Below are 26,754 nucleotides of genomic sequence, written 5' to 3'. Positions count from 1 at the left end.
GCACGACACGTGCCTACACAAGCTATATAGCTGGTGTGTGTTACAGCTGCCAATCCGCCTCCATATATAGCGCTAGGTCAGTCAACATCGTGCAGCACACCATAGTGCAATTATTGAAAGACATGGGATCCACCGTAGTGCATTATTAAAGGAGATGGATTTCAGGAAAAAGAATGATATGGGTCCACCATCGTGCATTATTGAGGGCGTGAGATCCGACCGTGACTTGACTCATGCCAATGTATAAATTGAATATCCATGCCGACCATATTTTTTTCATATTATTTTTCATATTATTTTAGGACATGACTTTAAAATGATGCAGATGTTAATTTCAAGTGGACTGACCACACGAAACAGTGGTCATTGAACACCCACCGTTAAAAACTTCCTAGCGTCCAGTGTAATGTTTATTGACCATCAAATAGTAAAAATCCAATGAGAACAACAAGACAAACAACTTAGATGAGAGATCGGGTAAGAGCTCGGCACTGACTACCGAATACGACCTCATAAACCAATTCGAGCACCAACCATAAGCAATGGTCTCAGTCGCTTAGCTAATATTTTGTTGTCGCAACCAAGGAACGACTGTAAGTAACGACCTAACCTTGATTAAAGGCACTAACCTCGAAGCTCGACTCCGACCACAATTGACAATTAAGCTCGGTCTGCAGGACTTCAAAGGTTGGCATCGGTTGTTAACCACGACCTCCTTGGATGCCGACCATCGGGAGATGTCTCCTTCGTATACGGAAAGAATTATCTCTACAGGATCTTTGTTGAGAATCACACCAAGATAAGTGTCATACACTTAAGGAAAGATCTCTTGTGTAATACGTATTTACATGGCAGACTCATTACCATATACGGAAGAAGTTTTAAAAGGATATAAATAAGAACCTTACTTATAATAGAAGGTATGCATTATCATCATAATTCTACTAAATTCATAGTGTGCTTATTCTAAGTTAAGCATAGGAGGGTCTCTAAATAGGTCCCATCGTCATTTGGTTTTGCAAGTACACGACGGTGTAGCAGGACTACCAGATCATAGCATCAACGATTACAAAGATAACAATCAATTGTCTAGGTACCTTATTTTTTTGCTGAATTTTAATTCATTATCCATGATAGTCCCTACCATTCGTACGGTCTAAATTAACGAAGACAGACATGTTGCACCATATCAACGTAGCTTGCTTTGATACCAAAAATAAGCAGTCATTTGGCACCATGAATTTGAGGGGGTTTGAAGGTCGTTTTTATACGACGGATAACATCACTGGGAGACGAAAGATGGAAGACACGGAATATAAAAATAGACAAGAAAAAAGAAAAAGAAAAAACCAATGACAGTGGAAGATGCATCACCCCTTGGCGTATTTAGGAGATGTTTCTCTGACGACGGGCCCACCTTGATGCATGCCGTGCATTAGTTTTTTCAACTCATTTTACGGCAAAATGCATATCAAAACTCAAGACTATACCATAGGAAACAATGGTCACTTAACAACCGCTATTAAAAACTTCCTGTGATACACTGGAAGCGTGCACATCGCACCTCTCTGCCTAAAGACTTTGCTGCAAAGTGTGGTTTCGACAAAAAAAAAAAAAAAAAAACTTTAATATTTTGGGAGAGTTTGACCATCCATGCGGATGCACCACTCGTTGTACATGTGCATTTAGATGCACATAATCCAAACCGTCCAATCTCGCAGGCTCACTTTAGATGGGTTACAGCAACAAGACTATATGAATCAGGCAATCTGCACATCCCTTCGGTAGACAGTTGATTATTGAATTTGGGCAATCACATCAAACATTTAAGGCAATATATGCCAACGTGTCACATTTTCGGAAGTCCAATCCTTGGAAAAGGTTGTCTAGCATGAAATTCAAGCATAATTAGCGGCTCGGATGTCCCACCGATATGACACCTTGGAGGGAAATAAGGAGAGCACCGTAAACATATAATGCCCGTGGGAGTACTGGATCATTTGTTCTCCTACCATAATCAACGGAATGAAACTTGCCGAGAACCCGGCCGGAACCAGCGATGTGGGTGTAGGCCTGGCCTGGTCCCACCTCGATGTATGTATTGTATATCCACTTGGCTCATCCGTTTTTCAGCTCATTGAAAAGCATGATTCAAAAAATATAGCAGACCAAGTTTCAGCTGGACCACACCACAGGAAACAGTAGTTATTGATCATTAAAAATATTTTGAGGGCCACAAAAGTTGTGGATCAAGATGATATTTATTTATTTTTCCTTTCATTCATGTCTATTTAACCTTATCAACAGGTTGGATGATTAACAAACATTAGGCCCTAATAGTTTTTGATGAAGTGAAAACACAAATTTTTTATCTTAGATACATAACTCTTGTGGTTAAAAAAAATGTTTCAAGGGTTGTTACTTAATCCCCACTAAATTCTTATTTTGTGGCTCAATTGAGTTTTGGATCCACTCTATTTTTGATTGTATGTCTTAAAATGATCTTGAAAAACGATGGCCAGGTGAATTTCTCACAAACATCACCATGGCCCCACTAACATCCTATATAAGGTAGGAACTTCATGGGAAAGCCTGTGGCAGGAAATCGGCATCCAGTTGATGATGGACCAGACTGCGCCTGCCCTCGCCAGTTTCCGGCTGTGAACGGGCAGGAGCTTTGAGTGCCTACCGTGATGTATGGGTCTTATCCACACTGTCCATCCATTTTTTCCTATCATTTTACTATGTAAGCCTATTTTTCTATAATTTTAGGATAAAAGCCTAAAATTGAGGCAGATCCCAGACAAATGTGGACTATACAATGGGAATTAAACTCTTAGCATGGAAGTTTTGGATGTGATATTTTTTGTTTTCTATTCATCCAAGTCAATGTAATTTTATGAATAGTTTGGATGGCAAATAAACATAACCGCAGGTCTTAGAAAAGTTTCAATGGTGAGAATCATTATCAATTTTGCTTCATGTGGTGTGGTGCACTTGATCTTTGGATATCTCTAAATTTTAGTCATATTTGTTAAAATGAGACGAATAAAATAAACAGATGGTGTGCATAAAACCCATATATCATGGAGGCCACACAAAGCTCATGCCTGTTCCCAGCTGGAGTGGCTGGGGCTAGGATGCAATCCGCGTTTGTCCGGATTCAAGGAAGGTGGATTTCTTGCAAATCATTTGATTGGAAGTTCCTGCGATGGGACCTCAATGGGGCCCACCATGTCTGTTAGAAATTCATCTTGTCTATTCATTTTTTGAGCTCATTTTAAAATAGTTAGTCAAAAATAAACTAAATTTAATACCCAAGTGGGCTGAAAACGTGAAGATTGAACATACGCATTTGAAATATTCATAGGGCCATATAAGTTTTGAATTCATCCTAATAGTAATGATCTTATGAACGGTATACATGGCATGTAAACATCCTTACCGACCCATGGAAGTTTCAACTATAGGAATTTCTATGCCCACCATTTCGTTGAGTGCGGATGCGGCTCACTTGAGTCTTGGATTTCGCCCGCTTTTAGTCTTATGTCCTTAAACATATCCTAAAATGATGAGAAATCTGCGTCTGAGATTCAACAACCTTACAACACTGAATATGAAGAAATTGGTGCTCTCGCATCTCCAACCATTGAAGGCATTGCGGGAATCAAGCAACCATTGTATAATCCAAAATTCCATACGTGCATGCATAGCGAACGAAATCTTTTCCCCATCAGTAATAGTAGAATATTACAAACCGAAAATTCCCGAAAGTAAATTACTCAACACTAAAGTAAAAGCATCCAACGACTGGATTCCCTAGACGTAGGGTTGCCAGTAATTTGCCTTTGGCTACCATCACAAGGCATTTCTCGATCCATATGTGACACGTAGCAGGAATAGTGGTGGATCCAGGCCATGCATCTAATGGGTCCCATCCGTTGATGGTGTAGTGGAAGATCCCACCTAACAAACCATCCAAGCCATATGCATGCAGTCATTGATCAAATGGCCGGACAGCCAAGAAAGATGGGTCAGATGAACGGATAACTCTAATACCCTGTGACACGAATTCAACCATCCATTTTTTATCCACATCTGTCATCTAATACCCTGTGACACGAATTCAACCATCCATTTTTTATCCACATCTCAGTTATCTTGTTTGGCTGTCCACTTGGATGCGGACCTTACGGTTTTTATTTGAGAATTTAACCGTATTGACCTCGACGTTTAGTCAAATTACATAATGAGATTTAACATTTCAAATATCCCAAGAGTGACCTTTAGACAAGCTTCATTGAATTACTTAGACCAAAACGTCTTTGTCAGTTTTTTAAGAAATAAGAAGTTACGTCGTATTTAATGCTAAGAAAGTGATGTGTATGAAACTCTTTTTTAATTCACATGGGGCCCACATTGATGTTTGTGTATAATCCATGTTATCCATCCTTTTGTCATGGCATTTTAAGGCTAGGGCCCAAATATCAGCCTTAGCTAGAGTTCGTGTGGGTCACATAATAGAAAATAATTGTAACAATGGAACTCAATGTTGAAACTTTTCAGGCTCACTATGATGCTTATTAAAAGTGAACACTGCCCAAGTCAGGACTTTTTTAGGCCCATAATGAGCAGGCCGACAAGGTGGACGGAACGGATCACCCCATTGTGAGCCTTAGGCCGTGTCATTTTAGGAGTAAGCTTTAAAAACATAACTATATTTGATTATGTTATGTATTTAGGTGGTAGTCACGTAATTGATTTTAGGGTAACGTTTTGGAATCTATAATACCAAAATATTAGTTAGTGAATCCAACATATTTCATATCCATGGTTATTAAATTAGTCATCTGATTGTTTTTTTTATTGTGATTCCTTGGATCGAATGTTTGTTTGCTTAAAATTAAAATGACATATAGTGCTATATATGTGACAATTATTAACATGATGCATAAATCATTCTCATGCATCCATGTCATGCATCACGTAATTGTGTTGAATACCTAGGGGCATACCCTGGATGACCTGTAGGTACTTACAGTATCGGGTGACCTAAGGAATTATTCTTGGATGCCCATAATATGTGGAAGCCCACCAAAATGGTGAAAGCCTACCCAAAATAAGAAAAATGCAAGTTGAAGGGATCTAATTTAAGCAAGTGAACTGATCAACCCACTTAATATATTCACGCATGCATGCATCTCATGACATTCATCCATTCTTATTTTAATTATAACGTGCATGAACTATTATAGGTTCACTCACTGGGCCTAGCCAGCTAACGTTATATTGATGGAAAAACTGTAAATGATCTATAAAGGCAGCGGCCTTATCTTGATGAAGATGAACTGAATACATTAAATCATTAGCTTGTTGGAATGGAGCCGATACTATATCACTTGTTTATGTTTTGGAATATATTTTAGTAGGAAGATTCAAACTTTTATCTGTTTTGTATTTATTAATTGACTAGAAATTCAATAAAGCCCAAATAGATAGGCTATAGTACAATAATTAATTTTTATAAATGTTATAAACATACGAACTGAATGCTTATTTATTGGTTGATGTATGTGAATAATGCATGGGTATGAAAATCTAGAATACAAAAATTATTTTGGTCTTTAGTCAGATAAAGTGACTCATTGCTTTAAGTACACTTAGTGTATGAGTAATGGACCATAACTCGAATCTAAGCGTGCACACTTTGTATCTAATATATGAGGCGTGATATATATAACACATAAGCCTCACAGTAAGGTCCTATCTACTACCTAACCTGCTCTAAAAAAAAAATTAGATTTTAAAATATGGAGTATATCACGTGCCTACCCATTGACCAATAAAATTATATTTATGCTACCTATTATTACACAAAAAGCACTACAAGTGTATTGAAGAACTCTTATATCTTATGTAACGTCACTTGTCACTTTTCCATAAGTGGGCAGAAATAGGGTACAACGTTATTGTTAACTGCTTTGGTTATTAATTAGTTATTGCAAAGATAACAATGATAAACTGCCTGCATTTAAACTATTTCTCAACCCCGCTACCTATTTCATATACATCATGCAGCCTCTACAGCGGATACTTGATTCAGCTATTAACTACCCAAGTCCGTTTTACTTCCTGTAGTAATTAACTTTTTCAAATTACAACACTGCAATTATTTGAATGTCATTGCACGAGGACACATGAAGACCATTGTCCCACAACTATTTGCAGTGTGGTTCACTTGAGCCTTGGAAATTACCACTTTTAAGAACAATAGCTAAAATGATCTCATCGTATGGATGAACAGTTTATATATGATAAATACACCATTGCGGGGTCATGTAACTTTGATCTCCTTTGAACCTTTTGTATAACTCAACGCTCACTTCGCACGACACTTCACCGTGGCAGCTAGTTTACTGGTGTGTGGTACACCGTGCGCCAGCCCATCCATTTGTTTATTACAAATCCACTCCGTCCATTTGTTTCTGCAGCTCATTTTAGAGAACATACCCATAGATGAGGCAAACCTGAATCTCAAGTAAACCACACGATAGAAAAAAGTGATATTGAATGATTGTTGTTGAGATATCTTGGGGCCGTCGTGAGGCTCATTTTCAGCCTCTGATCTTTTTCATTTTTGGGTTCAAGCACTAAAATGAGCTGGAAAAACAGATGACCCAGGTGGATTACCAAAAACCATCAATCGTGGCCCAGGCACAGTTGGAGTTGGGTTGGCACTGCAATCAACGTCGATCAATGTGAGACTCACAAGCTTGGTGGACATTTAGGTCCTTAGTGTAACCGTTGCTTAACTTAGGTGGAGCCCACCATGATGTTTGTGACAAATCCACTCCGTCTATCTATTTTACCACCTCATTTTATGACTTGGGCCCAAAAATTCATCTGATCTAATTCTCAAGTGGGCCAAACGAACATGAAAAAGTGGAAATTAAATGCTCACCGTTGAAACATTCATGGAGCCACGTGATACTTTTTACAAATCTAATCATCCATCTATTTTTTCCAGATCAATTTATAACATGAACCAAAAAACAAAATCAATACCAAGATCCAGTGGCTATATGACAATAAAGAGTGAGATGGAAGGTCCACCGTTTGAAACATCTTATGTCTATCGTGGCACCACTTTTAGCTTTAGATATGCCTTATTTTTATACCTTCAAACTAAAATGAGTTGAGAAAACAGATGGACGGGGTGGATTTCTAACAACATAAAAGTGGGCCCCGCCCGTGTCCAGCTGGGAACGGGCAGCAGCTTTGAATGGCCATCATGATGTGTGGGTCATATCCACACGGTCCATCCACTTTTTCGTATCATTTTAGGATATAAAATCAAAAATGAGGTTGATATAAGGCTCAAGTGGACCACACCGCAGGAAGCAGTGGTGATAATGACTCTCATTGTTGAAACTTTTCTAACGCCCGCTGTGATGTTTATTTGCCATCAAACCGTTCCCAGATGGAGACGGGCAGTGGTAGGACGCAATCCGTGTCCGTTTGCACAGCAGTTAACGCCAATCAACGATAGCCAGATGTTTGGCAGACATTAGGTACATGGGATGAGAGTTGCTTGATCATTGGTAGGCCATAATAATGTTTGTTAATCTAATCCGTCCATCTGTTTTTCCAACTCAATTTAGGGCGAGGGACAAAAAATGAGGCTAATCTTGACCACAAGTGGGCCAAATGAACATGAAACATTCGGAATTAAATGTCTGCTGTTGAAATATTTGTAGGGCTATAGGATGTTCATGAGAAATCCACCCTGTCCATCTGTTTTAACATATCATTTTATGTGCAGGATCCAAAAATGAGGCTAATAACAAGCTCCAGTGAGCCAATTGACAGGAAACTATGGGGAATGAGTAGATGTGGGCATTTTTGACTCGATCCGGTGGATCCGACCTGATCAGACCCGATCCGACCCGTTCCGAACCTAACCGACGGCCTGGATCGGGTAGGATCTGGTAAGATCATTTAGATCAGACTAGTTTTCGGATCAGGATCGGATAGTGGTTAATCCGGACCGTTCTGATCCGAATAGATCCGGACCGTTCCGATCCGGCCAGATCCGGAGTAAAAAATCAATATTTTTACTTTTTCTTATAGTGTGGTCCACTTGAGCTTTGAATATTCATTAATTTTGGGTTCAACAGCTAAAATAATTTGAAAAAACAAATGAACGGCCTGGATACACCACATGCATTCACGGTGGACCCCAACAAAGTTCACTCACATATGAGAGTTACTTGCACGGCACGTCAACAGGTGGGCAACAGCTGTTTACTTGCTTTGCAAGTCAACATGGTAGGTTGTGAGAGTATATATTAAAGTGGCTTAACCAAGTCACTTGGGCCCCACCATGATGTATGTTTTGTATCCAACCTTCCATCCATTTGGAGAGATCATTGCAAGGCAATATCCAAAGAATGAATGAAATCCAAAGCTCCAGTGGACCCCAACATAGAAAGTTCCATGGACAGAGACGCCCACCATTAAAAACTTTTAAAAGCTACAAAAGTTTTAGATCAACCTGGTATTTGTGTTTTCCCTTATTTCTTTATTTTTCAACTTTTGAAGAGATTGGATTTCAAATAAACATTAAGGTGGGCCTTAGGATAGTTTCAACGGTGGGAATCATTCTCCCCACTTTTTTCTGTGATGTGGTCTATCATAGATTTTTATCTACATCATTATTTGGCTCATGCCCTAAAATGATATCTCAAAATTGATGGACGGTGTGGATATAACACATACAGTGTAGTGGGGCCCACAGAACTTGGTGACGTTACTTCAGTAGCCTGCCTGATGGGACGTGGCCTGCCCGATGCGACAACACATGCAGCAGGCGTTGATATAAATTTTTTATAGTCATGTGGGGCCCACCTTAATGTATATATGTTATCTAAGCCGTTCATCCTTTTTGACATATCAATTTATGCGTTGAACAAAAAATTATGATACATTAAAGATTGAAGTGGACCACACCATATGAAATGATCCGAATAGTGTCCAACCCGATCCGACTCGGTTTGCCTCACCGAGTTAGATTCAGATCGGGTCAAATAATTCAACATCGAATCTGTCCGAGTCAAGTGACCTAAACTCAGTCTCGGATCGGATCGATTTCGGGTCAACCCATTAGAATTTCGGATCTGATCGGGTTAGGCCGAATCCGATCCGACCAGGACCGATGCCCAGCTCTAGGAATGAGAACCACCGTTGAAAATTCCTGGGGCCATCTGGGGCTCACTTTGTGTTTTGAATCTACTTCATTTTTTGAGTCCGAAGCTATAGTGAGCTGGAAAAACACTTGAATGGCTTGAATTTCTGAGAAACAGCAAGGTAGGCCCAGGTATGATCGGGAGTTAGGGTCGTGCAGTTGTGAATTAGGGCTGAAAGTGTGGCGGGTTCAGTCGGGTTGGTGCACAACCCAAGGTTGCTATACCTCAACCCTAACCCAACCCAACCTCAGGTTAGGAATTCTCAACCCAAGCCCAACCCAAGTGGGATAGGTCCGGTTGTTCAGGTTGGTAGGGTTGCTACATGCTAATATTTTCGTTATTAAATTAGTCCATTATATTTTCAATACATCTCTTATTTTTTGTACTTATAATTTTCTAAAATATAGGACAACTACTCCTTTAAAAGTCATATTGTGTAGTACACAATTTATTTGAGAGAGAGAAATCCGGTGTATCTTGCTAGCTTGAGTCATCAAAAATGATGCGGACCAATAAAACCCAACGGCAATGAAATTTCTTGTGCCTTCAACACAGGCGATCCATACTCAATTATACCATATAATTTATGTATCGATCTGGTTCAGGTTGGGTTGGGCACCTCGAGACCTCAACTCGGGTTGGACCCAAGTTTTATCAGATTGGTGTTTGTACAACCCAAGCTCAAGACCAAACCTGATATATCGTGCCCGAGCCTTACCCAATGTTGACTCAGTCAAGGATCGGTCAGGTTGAACCCGCTCGACTTTCGGCCCTAATGTTAATCCATCTAGTGAAGGGAGATTGCAAGTGTGGTAAAGCAAGGGTAGTTTTGTCAATTTCAAAATACAATATACCGTTGGTATAGGTAAACAACAGTGAGCACACCTAGATCCATAGCTCAACTGGCAGACTGAGCGGAGTTACCTCGTTTCAACACTTGAGGTCTTGGTAAATATAAGATAAAATAATAGCGAGTAATAGCATAAACTATGGGTGGGTTTTCAAAATTATTTTAAAATAGGGAGTTTTTCGTACATAGCCTAAAAGTTAGGCGGCGACCAAGAAAATTTTCTAAAAACAAAAATGAAAAAGAAAAAGCTAATGGGTATGGAGGACGCGTCACCTCTTGAAACAAAAAAGAAAGAGAAAAAGTTAATGAGAGCGGAGGACCCGTCACCCATCCGCGGATTAATTAAATACATAGCCTAATGAGAGTGTTCTCTCGTGTAACATGCTATGGGATATTTCCTTGACCGCGGGCCCACCTTGATACATGTTTTGTATATCCATGCCGTCCATCAAATTTTTCAGATCGTTTTATAGGAAAATACCAAAAATGAAGTAAATCAAAGTCTAAAGACCATACCATAAAAAAACAATGGACACTAAACAACCATCATTAAAAACTTCTTAGGATACACTGTAATGTTTGTTTTCCGTCCAACATTTAGATTAAGTCACACAAATTTGGACAAAAGCAATATATATATTCCCCAAAACTTTTGTATTCCCCAATGAATTTTTTTAATTATGGACAATCAATCACTATTTTTTTTTTGATTGTGTGGTCCATGTAAGATTTGGATCTATCTAATTTTTTGATTCACTATATAAAATAATCCTGAAAAAAATGAGTGAACGGAGTGGATGAAATACATACATTACCTTGGGGCCAAAGATCTTAATTAGTTCTACCTAGATTGGGTGCTCATGCTACATTAAGGGAAAAAAAAAAACCAGACGAAAAGAAAAAGGCATCACGCCTGTCTTCTCACCTTTTGCTCGGTCGCAAAGAAAGCACGTGGAAAGATCCAAAACGCGTGTGCCTTTGCACCGAGTCGGTGCGAAAGCATTTGGGGCCAAAACCTTTGGAAGCTGATTAGGTGCTACCCTAACCATGGGCTAATGCCTTTTATATTCACATTGTCCATTCATTTTCTCGTATCATTATTTTATGTTGCTATACGAAAAATTAAGCAAACACAAATATGGGCTGGATCATGCCACTGAAAAAAAAAAAAACGTAAAACAAAAAGGATACGGATTTCTTGCAGAAGCCTTCTGCATCAAGTTTACGTGCAATGGTGTTGGCTGAGGCCAACTGCAACGTATGTGAGAAATTTAATCCGTAAATCCGTTTTGCTAGTTCATTTTAGGACGTGAGACAAAAAAATGAAGAGGATACAAAACTCAAGTGGGTCATACGAAAATTGAGAAAAGAAATTTCCACTCTTGAAACCTTGTTGGCTCCACCTTAAAGTTTACCTGCTACTCAACCCGTTTATAAAGCCAATTCAAATGGGATGAAGTGAAAACAACCAAAATATAGTTTGATACAGAACTTTTATAGCCATAAGAATGCTTCAACGGTGCTTATTGAATTCCCACTTTTTCCTCCCGTGTCGCCTACTTGAGTGTTAGATACACCTATTGTTTTCATCTCACGTCCTAAAATAAGTTCTCAAAACAGATGAACAGATTGGATTTTACAAAAAAACATCTCGATGGGGGCCATCCTTGATCATGAACTTCCTGCCAAATGCGGAAATCCGCGTCCCCCTTCCCGTTAGAAGTTTTCTATAGACTCAAATCAACACTAGGTAAAGGGTTTAAGCACCTATGGTGAAAATCGAATGCGTGTGGGTGTGTGTGCGTGCGAAAAAATAAAGCTTTTTGTATATCACAAAAGTTTTGGATCAAGCTGGTGCTTGTATTTTACCTTCATCCAGATATGGTTAACGGCGTTGGATGGAAAAAACATTACAGATCTGCTTATGATAAGACCTGAAAAGTTTATAACAGTGGGCATTCAGTCATCACTGTTTCTTATGGTGTTGTCTACATGAGATTTTGATCTTATTAAATTCATAGGCCATGAGCTAAAATGAGCTGGAAAAATGGATGGAGACACATCATCAAGGTGAGCCCAACAGTCAGATCCCGGCTGCCACTTAATCCACTCACAAAACTTTGCATCAGGTTTCATTTTATAAGAGTAAGCGCATCATTCAGTGGGAATTAAATGTGTACCATTGATATTTGTTTTTTCCCTTCATCCACGTCTCTGTAACCCATGGAACAAGTTGGATGGCATGTAAATATAGCTGTGGACCCTGGAAGGTTTCAACGGCAGATGGTCATTATTTCTGTAGTACGGACTCAAAATCAAAGCATATCCAAGGCTAGAAGTAGACCACAATAGCATAAACAGTGGGAATTAAATGTGTACCATTGATATTTGTTTTTTCCCTTCATCCACGTCTCTGTAACCCATGGAACAAGTTGGATGGCATGTAAATATAGCTGTGGACCCTGGAAGGTTTCAACGGCAGATGGTCATTATTTCTGTAGAATGGTTCACTTTAACTAGGGATATGCTATTGCAAAAATATTGATTTTAATAAAATATATTTTAATAATAAAAAATAATATATGATATATTATTTTTTGTTTTGAAAAATACCGTTTTGTGGGTTTTTACGAATAGTCCCACATGGGAAAGGAAAGAAAAGAAAAAATGGTTTAAATGAAAACAGTGGAGTATTATAATATTTACTCACCTGCCTTGCGTGTTTTAGTGCGTAACACTGGAACACCTGCGCTCGGGCACGGGCTCGGTCTTGGTCTCGGACTCGGGCACGGGCTCGGTGCGAAGGCGTGGGCATGTGAGGCAGTGTGGCTATAGAGGCGCTAGTGGCGCATTTCGCACGTCCGCATCGTGTCGCAGAGGGCCGCTCCTTTGCGACCTTGAGCGAACTGGAGCGCGAGTCGCGGTGAGACTAAGTGACTAAGGCGGATGACTAGATGAAGGGGAGACTAGAGGATTGAATGAGAGTCCTCCAGAATATATAGAGGGCTGGAAAATAGAGCTGTTGCAGCAGATCTGTAACAGCTGTGCAATTAGTGCAGGGTCCACCAGAATCGCCGCATGGCTAGCCCAACAGCTAGAAAGTGCAAATGCAAAATACTTAAATAAGATGCAACAAAGAACTTAATGGCCTATGCACAACAGTCAGAAAACGGCCATAAAACGGCTAGTTTTCTCCAACAGCTAGAAAACGGTCATGGGATCTAATTCCCTGGACCATAACCCCCAGCCATCATGGCTTATAAAAGGAGGGTCTGGATGGGTTTCCAAATCATCTCTCAACCCACTCCCGCAGACCTATATGAATTGAAACACAGCTCACTACTTCTCTCTAATATTCCAGTGGTTCCAGCAAGACAGCAAGGGTTGAACCTTTGCTAGAAGAACAAACAAATGGTGTGGTCTAAAACGGTTCATCTGAACCAGTGGCCGAAGAACTGACCAGTGCAGTGGTCTAAATCAAAAGAAATTTCTTCTATTTCTTTCTCTTTTGAGACTTTTTCTATATTGTAATTCTGCCAGATAGTGTATAAGAGTTTCATTTGGTGGGCCTTCATGTTTGCTGAACGCAGACTCACACCAGGCTCATCGTATCCTAGAAGCGGTTTGCCTGTAACCTATCAGCATACTCAACTCACTTGGGTAGGGGCAAATAACGCTTTAAAGACAGCATTTCATACGTGCTTCAGCCTGTCCTGATCTCAGAATATTTTACAATTTTTTAATTTCCGCATTATACAGAAATATATTAATCTGTATAATTTCCAACATATGCTTCAATTTTAGGGTCATTATCTAAAATAAGCTAGTAAAAGGCATGGATATGGCGTGGATAATATATATACATCACGTATGGACTTAGAGAGATTACTCACTATGCCAAACTACGTCGGTAGGCAATCCGCTCCCGAAAGTCAGGCAAATTCTAGCCCTTGATCCAGCGGTATTAATCTCCAATCAACAGCAGTAAATTCAAGCTCTCGCATGTACAATCATTGATGACATTGGGGAATTAAGCCAGCATCTTTTACTCTCTAAAATTTCACATGTGCGTTACTGTGGAGGATCATCGTCAGTAAAGTCCACAGGATGGACGGTCCAGATTCATCAACTAAACAACGACGTCAACCATTGAGTAGCAACGAACCATGATTGTTTTGTCTCGTGACCGGTCAAGTTGGCCTCTGTAAATAAAGAGACCTGCAACTTGAAGTGAAGAGAAACAAAGCTTTTATCTGAATTTCTTTCTTGTGAGAGAAAAAAGAGTGAGGAAAGATGGCCCTTGTTGAGTCTGTTGTAGAACTCCTTCTCCAAAAACTCGCTGACCCACTCATTCGAGAAGCCATTTTATTACATGGGGTTGGTGATCAAGTCCAATGGCTCGAGGACGAATTTGGGCGGATGAAACGTTTCTTGAAAGACGCAGACGCCAAACAAGAAGGAGATGAAAGAGTAAAGGGCTGGGTGGGGGATGTGAGAGATGTTGCATATGATGCTGAGGACGTCATCGACACCTTTGTCTTCAAGGTAGCAAACTTGAGGCGAACTGGATTTGTGGGCTGCATTAAAAGGTACGCTTGCATCTTCAATGAATTGTTAGCTCGCCATCAGGTGGGATGGAAGATCGAGCGGATAAAGGGTAAAATCAGTGAGATCTCCGAAAGCAGGTTGACATATGGAATTGAAAATATAGGCGAGGGAGCAGGGACGAGCTCTGCCGATGCTGAGGACGTCATCGACACCTTAGTCTTCAAGGTAGCAAACTTGAGGCGAACTCGATTTGTGGGCTGCATTAAAAGGTACGCTTGCATCTTCAATGAATTGATAGCTCGCCATGAGGTGGGCTCGAAGATCGAACGGTTAAAGATTAAAATCCATGCGATCTCCCAAAGTAGGTCGACATATGGAATTGAAAATATAGGGCAGGGAGCGGGGACGAGCTATGCCGGTCGAAGCCACCAAGAATGGAGGCGCACTTCTCCTTATGTTCAAGAACCAGATTTTGTTGGTTTTGATAATGACTTAAAGGCATTGGTAACGCAGCTGACTAATGAAGGAGAGCTGCGACGTTGTGTTGTTTCTGTAGTGGGAATGGGTGGTCTGGGTAAGACCACTCTTACCAGGAAAGTTTATAACACTGATAGTGTTAAGAAACATTTCCATACTCATGCATGGATTTCTATATCACAACAGCCTTCTGTGAAAGATATTTTGCAGGTCCTTGTAAGACATTGGATGGTGGTATCCGACAATACAGCAGAGAAATTGCACATTGCTGAGCTGAGGGACAAGATTTCCGGGTATCTGATAGACAAGAGATACTTGGTGGTCTTGGATGATATATGGAAAAGGGAAGCATGGGATGCTTTGAAGGATGCATTTCCGGATGTGAAAAATGGCAGTAGGGTCATGCTCACCACACGAATCAAAGACCTTGCTTCATATGCAGATCAACAAAGAGAGCCCCATGAACTTCGATTTCTAACCAATGAAGAGAGCTGGGATTTGCTCTGTAAAAAAACATTCGTAGGACAAGATGGTGGTTGCCCGCAGGATTTAGAGAAGCTGGGAAGAGAGATTGTTGAAAAATGCCATGGTCTCCCTCTTGCGATTGCAGTCGTTGGAGGACTCTTATCAGGAAAGAAACTATTTAACGAGTGGGAGAATGTATGCAAGAGCATCAGCTGGCAGTTAGGCCAGAGCGAAGTCCAAATCTCTAGCATATTATCTTTAAGCTATAAAGATCTGCCTTATGACTTAAAACCCTGTTTTCTCTACCTGGCCAAATTTCCAGAGGACTACGAGTTCAAAGCCAAGGAATTGATTCAACTGTGGGCCGCAGAAGGGTTTCTTAAAGAAAGAGGAGAACTAACATTGGAAGAGGTTGGAGAAGATAACCTGATGCAGTTGGTTCAGAGAAGTATGGTTCAAGTGGCAAGAAGAAGTTCAAGCAAGGGTATCAAAAGTTGTCGCATCCACGATCTTTTGCGTGATCTGTCCATATCAGAAGCAAAGGAAAGCAAGTTTCTCGAAGTTCAGTTTCTCAAAGTTCAAGATGACAATGGCAATGCTACTCCTGCAGCATCTAGAGCCCGTCGGCTTGCAATTTACATCATTAGCAGAGGCGAACTTCACCCAAGTAAGTACATTTCTGCAAGGGCCTGTTTGATTTTCTAATTATTGAGGTAATTCAAGGTACATGTGTAATAATCATTTACCTATATATTTTTTACGAGTGCGGATCCTCTGCCTCCGGGAGGTAGGAACTCCCTGCCTCCAGCGTTTTCATTGGTCAACGTCATTATAAGTGCCACCTCATTAGTTTTTTAAATATATCAGAAAAAGTACATTTAATAAAAACTATAACGGAGACGTTAAACGGGAAATCGGATTGGTACTGAGTTACTCAGTACGCCCTTATCATACTGAGTAAACTCAGTTGGGCCTACTACAAATGCACGTAGTTTATCCACACCGTACATTCGTTTTTCCAGATCATTTTATGGGTTCAACCCAAAATTGATATATATATACGAAACTCAAGTGGGCCATACCACTGGAAAAAGTGGAAGTATTGATTTCAACTGTTGAAAAATTTCTAAGGCCCCCACAGTGATGTTTATTTGTCATTCAACCTATTCATAAGATCAGAAGGACATGATTGAAGGGAAAACACAAATATCATCTTGATTTAAAACCTCTGCTATCCCTAAGAATTTTTCAACGGTAGATGTTCAATTAACACAGTTTTCTGGTGGTGTGGTCTATTTGAGGATTATATATACTCCATTTTTAGGATAAATCCCTAAAATCATGTGTTAAAAGAGATGGATGGAGTGGATAGAATTCATGAATGACACAGGGGCCCACAGAGTTTACTCAGTATGCTTATCGTACTGAGTTACTCAGCACGCAATCCACTTCCGTTAAACAGAAGCGGTTTGCATGCTGAGTAACTCAGTATGGTAAGAGTACTGGTAAAGTCACCATCATTCGTGCATTGTATCAACTCCATCCATCTCTTTTATCATCTAATTTTAGGGTTTTACGACAAAAATTAATCATATCCAAAGATCAAGTGGACCACACCACCTCAAATAGTGTGGATTGAATTCTACCGTTGAAAAGTTTTTGGGGCCCATGGAAGTTTTATATCAAGATGATATTTGTTTTTTTCCATTCATCCATGTCTTTGTGATGGTATGAACAGTTTGGATGAAAAATAAAAATCATTGGGGGCTTAGAAACACTTCAATGGTGAAAATCAATACTTCCACTGTTTCCTTTGGTATGGTCTACTTGAGCTTTTGATATACTTCAGTTTTGGGCTCAACTCCTAAAATGATTTGAAAATACGGATGAACGGCATGGATAAACCACATGAATTCACAGTGGGCTCAATAAAGTTTACTTAGTACAATAATACTCGGTACGCAATCCAATTTCACGTAAGATAGGGATTTCCTGCCAAAGCCTTTTGTAGTAAGATCCTGCGCAAGGATTCCGAATGGGCACACTGCAACGTTTGTGATAAACCAACCCGTTTATCCATTTTTAGATATCATTTTAGAACATCATACCAAAACTAATGAATATACAAAACTCAAATGGTCCACACGAGAGGAAACAGTGGGGATTTAGTGTCCACCATTGAAATATTTATATGACCACAAAAGTTTTGCATCAGTCTAATATTTTGGTGTTTTCACTTCATCCTAGTAAAAATGACCTTATAAATAGTTTGGATGGCATATAAACATCAAGAGGCCTAGGAAGGTTTCAACGGTAGGAATTTCTTTCTCCACTCTTTCATCTTGTATAGCCCAGTTGAGTTTTTTATCACCCTAATTTTTGGTTACATGTCTTAAAATGAGCTATAAAAATAGATGAATGGATTGAAATTCTTATAAACATCACAGTGGACCCCACTATACATCCCAGCGCTGGAACTTCATGCAAAAGGCTTTCCCCAGTGAATCTGCGTCCACAGTTTCTATTGGAAACATATTGGCTACTCCCCTGCCACTTGGTGTTATGTAGACCCACCATGATGTGTGTGTTTCATCCATGCCATCCATCTATTTTTCTAGATCATTTTATGGCCTGAGACAAAAAATTAGGTATAACCCAATCTCAAGTGGACCACATTACATGAAATAGTGTTGATTGAACGTTGACCATTAAAAACTTTTTGGGGACCATAAAAGTTTTGGATCAAGCTGATCTTTGATTTTTCCCTTCACCTGGGTCTTTATAACCAAACCAACAGATTGGATGTCACATAAACAGTATGGTGGGCCTTAGGAGGACTTTAATGATGGATATCCAATCACCATTATTTTCCTGTGGTGTGGTCCATATGAGATTTATATCCCTCTCATTTTTGGGATCAACCGCTAAAATTACAAGTAAAAATAGATTTGGAGAGATCATTTTAGGGCATGAGCCAAAGAATGAATCAGATCTAAAACTCGAGTGGATCACACCACAGAAAACAGTGGAGAGAGTCACGCCCACCATTTATTACAACTGAATCCAATCCAAACTTCGTCACTTTGTCTATTGAACCCCATCACTTTGTACTGCAACCCCGTCACTTTGTCTAATGAACCTCGTCACTTTGTACTGCAACCTCATCACTTTGTCTAGTGAACTTCGTCACTTTGTACTGCAACCCTCTCACTTTGTCTACTGAGCGCTGTCACTTTGTACTGCAGCCCCGTCACTTTATCTACTAAACTCCGTCACTTTGTATTGCAACATCATTACTTTGTCTAATGTACCCCGTCACTTTATGCTACAACCTTGTCACTTTGTCTACTGTACCCTGTCACTGTGTGCTGTAATCTCGTTACTTTGTCTAGTGAACCCCGTCACTTTATATTGCAACATCATCACTTGGTCTACTGAACCTCGTTACTTTGTACTGCAACCTCGTCACTTTGTCTACTGTACCCCGTCACTTTGTACTGCAACCCCGTCACTTTGTCTACTGAACCTCGTCACTTTGTACTGTTGTCACTGACCACGCGTCACTTTGTCTCTGCATGCCACTGTCACTTTGTCTCTGTGACCCGTCACTTTGTCTACTGAACCCCGTCACTTTGTACTACAACCTCGTCACTTTGTCTAGTGAACCCCGTCACTTTGTACTATAGTCTCATCACTTTGTCTAGTGAATTCAAACCTCGTCACTTTGTCTAGTGAACCCCGTCACTTTATACTGTAACCCCGTCACCTTATCTACTAAACCCCATCACTTTATACTGCAACATCATCACTTTGTCTACTATACTTGTCACTTTGTTTACCGAACCCCATCACGTTATACTACAACATTTTTACTTTGTCTACTGTACCCAGTCACTTTGTGCTGCAACTTCATCACTTTGTCTACTTTACCTTGTCATTTTGTGAAGTACCCCGTCACTTTGTGATGAGGTTTTACTAGACAAAGTGATGGGGTTAAGTAGGGTTACTGGACAAAGTGATGAGGTTAAGTAGGGTTACTGGACAAAGTGATGAGGTTGCAGTACAAAGTGACGAGGTTACAAAGACAAAGTATTTGATACGATTGACAAAGTGGCGATGTTGCGTCTGAAAGTGATGGGGTTCGATAGATAAAGTGGACGGGTGCGTCTGACAAAGTGATGGGGTTCATTAGATAGTGACGAGGTTCACTAAACAAAGTGATGTGGTTCGATAGACAAAGTGACTGAGTATATAAAGTGGCGGGTATATAGACAAGTGGACGAGGTTGCGATATAAAGTAACGGTTCGATGACAAAGTGATGAGGTTCGGTTACAAATGGCGAGGTTCACTAGAACAAAGTGTACAAGATGCGGCGCAAAGTGGCGAGTGCGATGAGATAAAGCTATTATATCAGTAAAGTGACGGGACAATACAAAGATAGCTGTCTGAAAGTGATGTTCACTAAACAAAGTGATGATGGGTTCAAGAGACAAAGTAATGATTCAAAGTATAGACAAAGTCGATTCTAAAGACTCTCTCATGGGGTTCATTTGATTTATTCTTTGGCTCATGCCTTAAAATGATCTCTCCAAATGGATGGACGGTGTGGATACAAAACATACATCATAGTGGGACCCATATAAATGGGTGACATCACTTCCCCACCATGATGTATGTGTTTCATCCATTCCGTTAATCTATTTTTACATATGGACCATATCACAGGCAAACAATGGTGATTGGATATCCATCATTAAAGTCCTCCTAAGGCCCACCGTACTGTGTATTTGACATCCAATCTGTTGGTTTGGTCATAAAGACCCAGGTGAAGGGAAAAATCAAAGATTAGCTTGATCCAAAGCTTTTATGGTCCCCAAAAAGTTTTTAATGGTCAACGTTCATTCAACACTGTTTCATGTAATGTGGTCCACTTGAGATTGGGTTATACCTCATTTTTAGTCTTAGACCATAAAATGATCTAGAAAAATAAATGGACAGCATGGATGAAACACATACATCATGGTGGGCCCACATAGCACCAAGTGGCGGGAGAGTAGCCAATACATTTCCAATGGAAACCATGGAAGCGGATTCACTAGGGAAAGCCTTTTGCATGAAGTTCCAGCGTTGGATGTATGGTGAGGTCCACCGTGATGTTTATAAAAATCTCAATCCATTCATCCATTTTTAGAGCTCATTTTAAGACATGTAACAAAAAATTAGGATGATAAAAAACTCAATTGGGCCATACAAGATGAAACAATAGAGAAAGAAATTCCTACCGTTGAAACCTTCATGGGCCTCTTGATGTTTATATGCCATCCAAACTGTTTATAAGATCATTTTGACTAGGATGAAGTGAAAACACCAAAATATTACCGATGCAAAACTTTTGTGGCCATATAAATATTTCGACGGTGGACACTAAATCCCCACTGTTTCCTCTCGTATGGCCCATTTGAGTTTTGTATATTCATTAGTTTTGGTATGATGTCCTAAAATGATATCTAAAAATGGAAGAACAGGTTGAATTTATCACAAACGTCGCAGTGGGCCCATCTGGAATCCTTGTGCAGGATCTTACTGCAAAAGGCTTTGGCAGGAAATCCGCTCTAAGACATGAAATTGGTTTGCGTACCGAGTCTTATCGTACTGAGTAAACTCTATTTGACCCATTGTGAATTCATGTGGTTTATCCATGCTGTCCATCCATATTTTCAGATCATTTTAGGAGTTGAGCCCAAAACTGAAGTATATCAAAAGCCCAAGTAGACCATACCAAAGGAATAGTGGAAGTATTGATTTTCACCATTGAAGTGTTTTTAAGCCCCTAATGATTTTTATTTTTCATCCAAACTGTTCAAAAGATCACAAAGACATGGATGAATGAAAAAAACAAATATCATCTTGATATAAAACTTCTATGGGCCCCAAAAACTTTTCAACAGTAGAATTCAATTCGTACTGTTTCAGGTGGTGTGGTCCACTTGATCTGTGGGTATGATTAATTTTTATTGTAAAACCCTAAAATTATATGATAAAAGAGATGGATGGAGTTGATACAATGCACGGATGACAATAACGGTGGGGTCACAGACTTTACTCGTTACGTTTACCGTATTTAGGTACCCAGTGGGCAAACTGCTTCCGTTTAACGTCTCCATTATAGTTCTTATTAAATGTACTATTTTTAATATATTTAAAAAATTAATGACATGACACTTACAGTGACGTTGACCAATGAAAACGCTGGAGGCAGGGAGTCCCTGCCTCCGGGAGGCAGAGGATCCGCACTCATTTTTTACTGGATTTCTAAGGTGATGTTGACCGCCACCTTTCATTTATAGCACTCCCAGGAGAAAAATGTTAAATCGTAGGGCTCAACATGATGTATGTGGCTTATCCACGCTGTCCAACCCTTTAGCCAAATCATTTTAGGCCATGACCCAAAAAATGAGTAGATCCAAAGATCAAGTGGACCACAACACAGGAAACAATGGGAATTGAACTCCTACCATTGAAAGCTTCTTGAGGACTCCAAAAGTTTTGGATCAAACTGATATTTTTATTTCCCCTTTATCCATAACTGTGTGACCTTATGAACAGGTTGGATGACAAATAAACATCAATGTGGGCCCTAGGGAGAAAACAACTTTCAACCATAGACATCTTCATGATCATTGTTCCCTAAGGTGTGGTCCACTTGAGCTTTTGATTTTCCTTATTTTTGGGTTCATACCTTAAAATGTATTTTTTAAAAGTATGGATAGTGTGGATAACTCACATATATCATGGTGGGGCCTATGTATTTAAATCACTAATAACAGGTATTGTATGGACTGCTCTTCGAAACGTAATTCCGGACGAGTTTCAAATGGTTGGAGTAAGTAATAATTACTTATTTTCGTGTATTTACCAGCTACACATGCCTTCAAAAGGCGACACATGGCTTCCACTCCGCACCTTCGTTCTATGTCGATCATCTACAACCGACGCAGTCGATGGCTTGGCACATGGCTTGGAAAGGAAGAAAGCAAGTTTCTATTCCAAGGCTTTAAGTTGCTTAGGGTGCTATATCTAAACCGTGTAGTAATAACAGAGCTACCGAAGCAAATAGGTGAACTAATCCATTTGAGATATCTCCAGTTCACTAAAACTGTTATAAAAACCCTCCCATCATCGATAGGCAATCTTATCAATTTACAAACTCTATTTGTACGATCCAATACTAATTTTGGAGTACCGGAGACAATTGGGAAGATGCATCAGTTAAGACATCTTCAATTGGGCGAGTACAAACAAGCGTCTGGATTAAGACCGATGCTTCCGTATTGGGGAGTGATAAGAGGGCATCCGAGGCTCGACCTGATAAGTAACCTCCAGACTCTATCTGGAGTATGGGCTGGCAAATGGATGGAGGGTTGCTTGGGAAAGCTCACCAATCTTAGAAATTTAAAAATATCTATCAAAACTGGAGCTGACGCTGAGTTATTCTGTAAGGCGATTGTCAATCTGAACTGCCTCCATCGTCTGCTGCTGGTGTGGAAGTTAGTACCGACACGTGGCACTGAAGACAGAGAGTTACCTTTGTCGTTACCTAATCTTTCACATCTTCTCAAGTTAAGTAAGTTGTATTTGCGAGGCGAGTTAGAGACGTTACCTGAATTTCCAACATACCTCACCAAACTCACCTTGGGAAGCTCCAGGTTAAAGGAAGATCCAATGGCGACGTTGGAGAAGCTGAAGAGCCTTCGCATTCTCAAATTGCGGCATGGTTCATATGTGGGAAAGAATATGGCTTGCTCTGCACAAGGGTTTCCTCGGCTCGAATCCTTATATCTTGAACACTTAGATGAATTAGAGGAGTGGAGAGTGGAGGAAGGAGCTATGCCAAGTCTTTTACATTTACGGATCCATGACTGCAAGCAATTGAAGAAGCTTCCAGAAGGACTGCAACATGTGACTACCCTCAAGAAATTGGAGTTGTGGTCGATGCCTGCTGAATTCAAAGCAAGGGTTGAAGAAGACAGACGTGAGGATTGGTATAAGATCCGGCACATACCCTCCATCGACATACACGATTCATACAGGATTGGAAGCTAAGCAGTCGGACTTTCTATCATTATGAGAGGTACATACATAGGTGATACTTGTTTCACTCTTCATTTTTATTTACCTTTTAATCCATACTTCAAGTTAGTAACTAAGCAAAGCATATAGTCTCAAGAATTTTAAATTCTAGTTATATACTTTGAGAAATTTATTCTTTTAAACACTTTAAATTCTTGCTATGAAAATCTATTGCTGGTTTCTCCATTCCTTTCATAGTTTGTAGGGCAAATTAAGTATTTTATTATAATTTTGGAATGCTGTTTAATTATTTCTTTATATACAAATCTGCACGCTACTAGTTTGAAAAAATGCTTCAACCAAGACCATTTTTTGAATGAGTGCATCATTACAGTTTTTTGCATTTACGTATTTCTATTTTGTTGATGAGTCACTTTACTATGAATAAGTGCACATCATTTTTAGGCTTTAACCAGAGATTTAATTTGTACTCTCTAGATTTTCAGTGGCAGAGAGGCCGGTCGGTGGCGATGCAGTGCGTAGTAAGCTCACATTTTTTGCTTTGGTGTTTTGGGGATCCATACTGTCACATAGCTTGCTGTCTACATTTGGTATTTTTTCAGATGAATGGATTTTGTATTTGTTTCCTTCCTACGATGGGCGAGGCCCCATTGATTTTTTTTTTTTTTTTTTGGAGCCTGCTCGAAAAAATGTACAGTCCGTTCTTGGAATTAATAATAGTATAGGTGGCCTGCTCACACCTTTAATTAATAATTTTTAAAAAAAGGCTATGATCATACAGCCCCCGTCTTGGCAAAAACAGAACACACTACATTTTATTACTGTGTTTGCACTTCTATGTTACTTGACACGTGCCAACCTGGCACATGTAGTGGACAGATGAGCCGTGCACATGGCAAGACTCACTCCAGTCATTCGGATGTCATGGACAAGTTGGTACGTGCACCTACGAGGTGATTAAGGACGTGCTTCGATTACAGATTGGAGGGCTTTGATGGGGGTTATCTTGCATTGATTGAATCCAGCATCAGATAAGAGTCTCCTCCACTCCTTTTTTCCTCCTGTCTTAGCCAGCATTATCATGTCCGTTGCTAACCTCATATGTTCAAACTCATGCAGATCATCAACGCCTATGATAATGTCGACTATGATAACCATACCACTCTTCTGCATCTATGGCATCCTTACATCTCTTAAAGATCTTCACACCAGCCTCATCACCCCAGTTGTGTAGTACCCACTGCAACCAACGATTGATGAGAGAGTTTACACATAAACATAACCAAGCTGCTCATCAAGAGAGTGTCACTATTTAGCTTCCCTTACACAAGATTCAGGCTGTCTGCTCATCTGATGCACCATATGTTAAATGCTAACTGTCCATTGCATTTGCATAGTATTGGCTCTCATTATTCGCATCCGACCTGATTCTTGGACCAAGCATAAGTTGTGGGTAGGTTTTGCTAACATGTGTGTGAAGCATTGCCCAACCAATGTAGCATAAGGTTATGAGATAAAAGCTTTCTATTAAGTGGGCCACACTTTTTAGAACTTTTGGCTTAATAATCAAGCGTTTCCTTCCTCAAGTGGACCACTGTACGAAACAAATGGATGTTTGAAAGAGCTGTATTAGCCTTTCCTTTTTCCTTTTTGTATATTGTGCCCAACTTCAAGAGCAATAAACTTGATTATTGTGCGAGGCTCATCTAACGGAAAATTGGGTTCTCAAACACATGTTCCATATTAGCATGTGTGGCCGCATGTGGATGGTCATAATTCCACATGCGTGTGGGCTTAGCCTCTGTTTTATGTTAACTTGATAAGATTTTTTTAGTAGTTTAGTAGTACCATATGATAGTTGGTGTTGCAACATGTATAGTGTTCAATTGCAGTAGTGTAATTTTTGTTTTATACAGAGAACTCATTGAGGAGCTAATGCATTTGAATTTGTTTGCATTCTATCCATTCTTTGAAGCCCATATTGGATGAGTATACTAATTGCACATTTTAAGCTTGAACTGTGTTTGTGTCTGTAATATTCCTGCAACCTAAAAATTCTCTATTTGTTATGACCAAGTAAATCTAATTGCAAGTTCCTTGCCATCCAATCTTCCACAATCTCTTTTCCTGGGCAATTGATGTATTATTTTCACGTCTTTTGTAGGGCAACCATCGAGAGGTTAGACAGGAGCTTTGAGTAAGATTTTTGGAGCATCTTTCGTTTATGGCATAGTGTATTAAATCAAAGTTTGGATTTCAGAACTACTAGCCCCACTTGCTTCATGCATCAAGATACTTGGACTGAATGCATTTGAAGCCTATACTTCCTGTTTTATCAATTATTATTCTAACATATAACTTTTAGGTTCTAATCATAAATTTCATTTTCCAGGCATTTTTCTGACAACAGAGATTGCAGTGACCTGCATATACTATGTGACGAGACAAAGTGAAGAATGGTGGAATGGTGACTAGACAGTAATGAGATGTTTGGATGATCATTTGTATTTGTAACTCAAGGGTTCATGTACTTTTTGTTTGAGATCTTTCAATAAGGAACCATGCACTAATATTCGTTACATGCTCTGCATTTTAATTTGGGGAAATTGCTCATTAGTGTTTGACTTATTTCACTGTATGCATTGTTTGCCTGTAATATGTTAGTTGAAAACTGAAATAAGAAGCAATATCTTTAATGTAGGTCTGGGAGGGCTTCCGCTATTTTTCTGCTTTAGGGATTACACGTCTCAAAGACTTGAAGCATTGGTGAGTTCTAGCATGCATCCAGATTGAGCCAATCCTTTCAATAGTTTGGATCACTGAACTATGCGCTCCATTGCTCTGAAATAGTGATCCAAACCATCTAATCACTGCATAGGAAATAGGCAAACCATATCTATCATACGAGAAAAGTTCCATCATCCTCTAGACCATCCATCATGCCAGGCCCACAAGGAAAGGGACAATTTATATTTATTATTGTAGAAAATGCATAACCATTGTCTATCATACAAGGCCATATTTGATAGGGCTGAAAGTTGAGCGGGTTCAACCCCACCGACCCGTGACCGACCCGA

General features: G+C 39.8%; 2 protein-coding genes across 2 annotated transcripts in view; both read left to right on the top strand.

Moving 5' to 3' along the window:
• The window catches only part of LOC131257741 (putative disease resistance protein At1g50180), a 66,560-nt gene extending 40,183 nt beyond the window's left edge, over positions 1–26,377 (top strand). Inside the window, exon 4 of the transcript XR_009177613.1 lies at positions 26,153–26,377. The gene's annotated coding sequence lies outside the window, so the exon portion shown is untranslated. The remainder of the gene's footprint in view (positions 1–26,152) is intronic.
• On the top strand, positions 14,389–26,377 carry LOC131257605 (putative disease resistance protein At1g50180). The gene is made up of 3 exons (XM_058258387.1): positions 14,389–16,252; positions 23,448–23,717; positions 25,842–26,377. The coding sequence occupies exons 1-2, from the start codon at positions 14,389–14,391 to the stop codon at positions 23,687–23,689; spliced, it is 2,106 nt and encodes a 701-aa protein (XP_058114370.1). The 3' UTR covers positions 23,690–23,717; positions 25,842–26,377.
• Positions 26,378–26,754: the final 377 nt, after the last annotated feature.

The sequence above is a fragment of the Magnolia sinica genome, chromosome 10 (assembly GCF_029962835.1).
Source record: "Magnolia sinica isolate HGM2019 chromosome 10, MsV1, whole genome shotgun sequence".
Lineage (NCBI taxonomy): Eukaryota > Viridiplantae > Streptophyta > Magnoliopsida > Magnoliales > Magnoliaceae > Magnolia > Magnolia sinica.
This window is presented reverse-complemented; position numbering and strand designations above follow the sequence as displayed.

Coding starts and splice junctions, on each gene's coding strand:
- LOC131257605 (XM_058258387.1), top strand. CDS start 14,389: ATGGCCCTTGTTGAGTCTGTTGTAGAACTCCTTCTCCAAAAACTCGCT. Junction 16,253..23,447: donor CAGAGGCGAACTTCACCCAA/GTAAGTACATTT, acceptor TAGATGAATTAG/AGGAGTGGAGAGTGGAGGAA.